Raw genomic sequence first — 2,240 nt, forward strand, 5'->3', positions numbered from 1 at the left:
ACTGTAACAAAACCCTTGTTCCTGAAGTGCCAGGACAATGTCCCAGTACTCCTGGATGAGGTTACTGGTCCCCTGCCCTGCATGCACAGGATCGTTGGGATTTTCTCCCCACCTCAGTGTTAACTGCCTGCTTTAGCCCTGGGGCTGCTGAGCACAGAAATGCAGTGCTGTGGGGTCACGTCTTGCTTTACTTGCAGCTGCACCTTCTGTGCCCACACTTACGGATCTTTTCCCAGCCACCCCCAGTTCAGAATAACCACTTCTGGCCCCGGATGCTGGGCAAAGGCGGTGGCTTTCCTGCAGTGGCCATACAGCTGGACACAGCCTGCAGATAGTGCCACTCTGTATGCCATACCTGAGCTGTGTACAGATGATAATGCAGCTCTTTGAAAAAAAACCCATGCTCTTACGCCAGGTAAATATTTGCCCAGCATGGCTCCCTCCCACCATGTAGGGCCACCAAGCCATCCCAGTGCCAGGTGCCCTTCCTGCAACAGTCAGCTGCCTCCTCCTGGGGAGCTGCTGACCATCTTGCTGCAGGCAACTGCCTCAATGGTTGTTGCCTGCTGGTCTCACCGCATATCCCTCTCCAGGGTCTTCTATGGGGTCTGGTGCAGTCATAGGGTGCCTCAGTGTTCAGCACCCTGCCTGCTGCCTGGGCAGCAGCAACACTGATGAGAGAGCCTCTGGCTTGGCTCAGCAAGGCTTATGTGTGGGCTATAGTTTAGGGATCCTTTTATCTCCCCTTCCCTCAATGCTTCTGACACGGTGTCAGGGCTGGGCTTCCTGAAGCAAGATGTTGTGAGCTGCCAGGGATGTGACAGGTAGCTCTCCTCTGTCTGCTCATGGGTGATGGGAAGTCTTGCGGGCAGCCCTGCTTTGCCAGTGCAGCATGAACCCCTGCAGGCTTGACACTTCTCTCCCCACCTTGAGCAGCTTCCTGACTGTGCTGTTTCTCTTACAGGTAGCGAAGGTTCAACAACAGCAGGTAGGTGAGGGGCTGGCACTCAGCAGGGGAAGGTGGCCGGTGGGGCTGTACCTGCCTGGGAATTGGGGTCCTGGCAGCCACGTGCTGAGTTTTAGGGCAGGCAGCAACAGTGGGCTTGCAGCACTGCCCCAGCATTTGTGCAGCTGGTTCTCATCCTCTGGTCTTTGCCCCCTTTGCAGGAGAGTCCAGCTCATTTCATGCAGGTAAGAGTGCTCAGCCATGGCTGCTGCTTTGTGTCCCCTCTGCCTTTGGGCTACCAGCCTGCTCCGTGCCTCATCTCACTTGGCCAGTCACAGGGGACCACCCACAGTGTAACACACCTGTGCTTGGCTTGCAGGGGATGTGCTGGCCGTGCTCTTTGGAGTGCTCTTTGCTGTCACAGCACTGGCCTTCCTGCTGTACATCTATAAGCACCGCAGCCAGAACACACGGTGAGCGATAGGTAGATGCAGGAGGAGAGGGTCTGGGGGTAGCATGAGTCTTGGGCATGAAAAAGGGAGTTAAGGGTGGTCTCACTGGCCTCCTGCCTGGTCTAACACTCCCCCTCCCCTTTCTTCCCCTAGCAGGCTGGACTCACCAACCAAATCCAAGGTCATCTACACAGCAGCCAGCACTGAGAACACTGTGTAACTCCGCGCCTCTGTGGCAGTCCCAGCCCCACAAATGTGGCAGTCCCAGCCCCACCGGTTCAGTCTGCCACCCCACCTTGCCTCACTCCCACTCTGGGCCAAGGAAGAGCCAGTGCTCCAGCATCCCTTGGCTGCATGGCCTGCCCACACAGACTGTTTGCCTGGGGCAGCATTTGGCCCCAACAGATATTTTTGTTATAAAAACTTGTAAAAAAGATTAAAAAAAAAAGTAAAAGCCTCCCATGGTACCAGCCCTCTTTGCTGTCCTTGTGAGAAGCTGTGGGGCAGGAAAGTACATCCTGCTGCAGCTGGACCCACAGGGGAGAGGGGTGTGCAGGGACCCATTCTCAACTGGCAGAGACAGCATCAGCCTCTGTGCACCAGGCAGAGCTCCAGAGTAAGCAGCACAAGGCTTCTTGTACAACCCAGCCCTACCCTCCATCGCTCTGGGACTTCTTCCTCTTCTTATTTGTGCAAAGCACTGGAAAAACATATCTGCAGCTTGGTAGGCCTGGAGAAAGGCAGAGCTGAAGGTGGCAGAGCCACTGCCTCCTTGCTGGCCAATCCCCACCCAGCTCACCTCTGGTTCTACTGTAGCTAGATTAGCCAGAGTAGCCACAGAT

General features: G+C 55.8%; 1 protein-coding gene across 1 annotated transcript in view; it reads left to right on the plus strand.

Annotated features, from left to right (window-relative positions):
- The window catches only part of LOC103805902 (carbonic anhydrase 9-like), a gene marked incomplete at its 5' end in the record, with an annotated part of 7,077 nt that extends 5,459 nt beyond the window's left edge, over window positions 1-1,618 (plus strand). Inside the window, 4 exons of the mRNA XM_009078566.1 lie at window positions 969-988; window positions 1,168-1,191; window positions 1,326-1,419; window positions 1,555-1,618. Coding sequence (XP_009076814.1) covers window positions 969-988; window positions 1,168-1,191; window positions 1,326-1,419; window positions 1,555-1,618 — 202 coding nt within the window. The remainder of the gene's footprint in view (window positions 1-968; window positions 989-1,167; window positions 1,192-1,325; window positions 1,420-1,554) is intronic.
- Between the last annotated feature and the right edge of the window lie 622 nt (window positions 1,619-2,240).

Source organism: Acanthisitta chloris, unplaced genomic scaffold, assembly GCF_000695815.1.
Source record: "Acanthisitta chloris isolate BGI_N310 unplaced genomic scaffold, ASM69581v1 scaffold31567, whole genome shotgun sequence".
Classification (NCBI taxonomy): Eukaryota; Metazoa; Chordata; class Aves; order Passeriformes; family Acanthisittidae; genus Acanthisitta; species Acanthisitta chloris.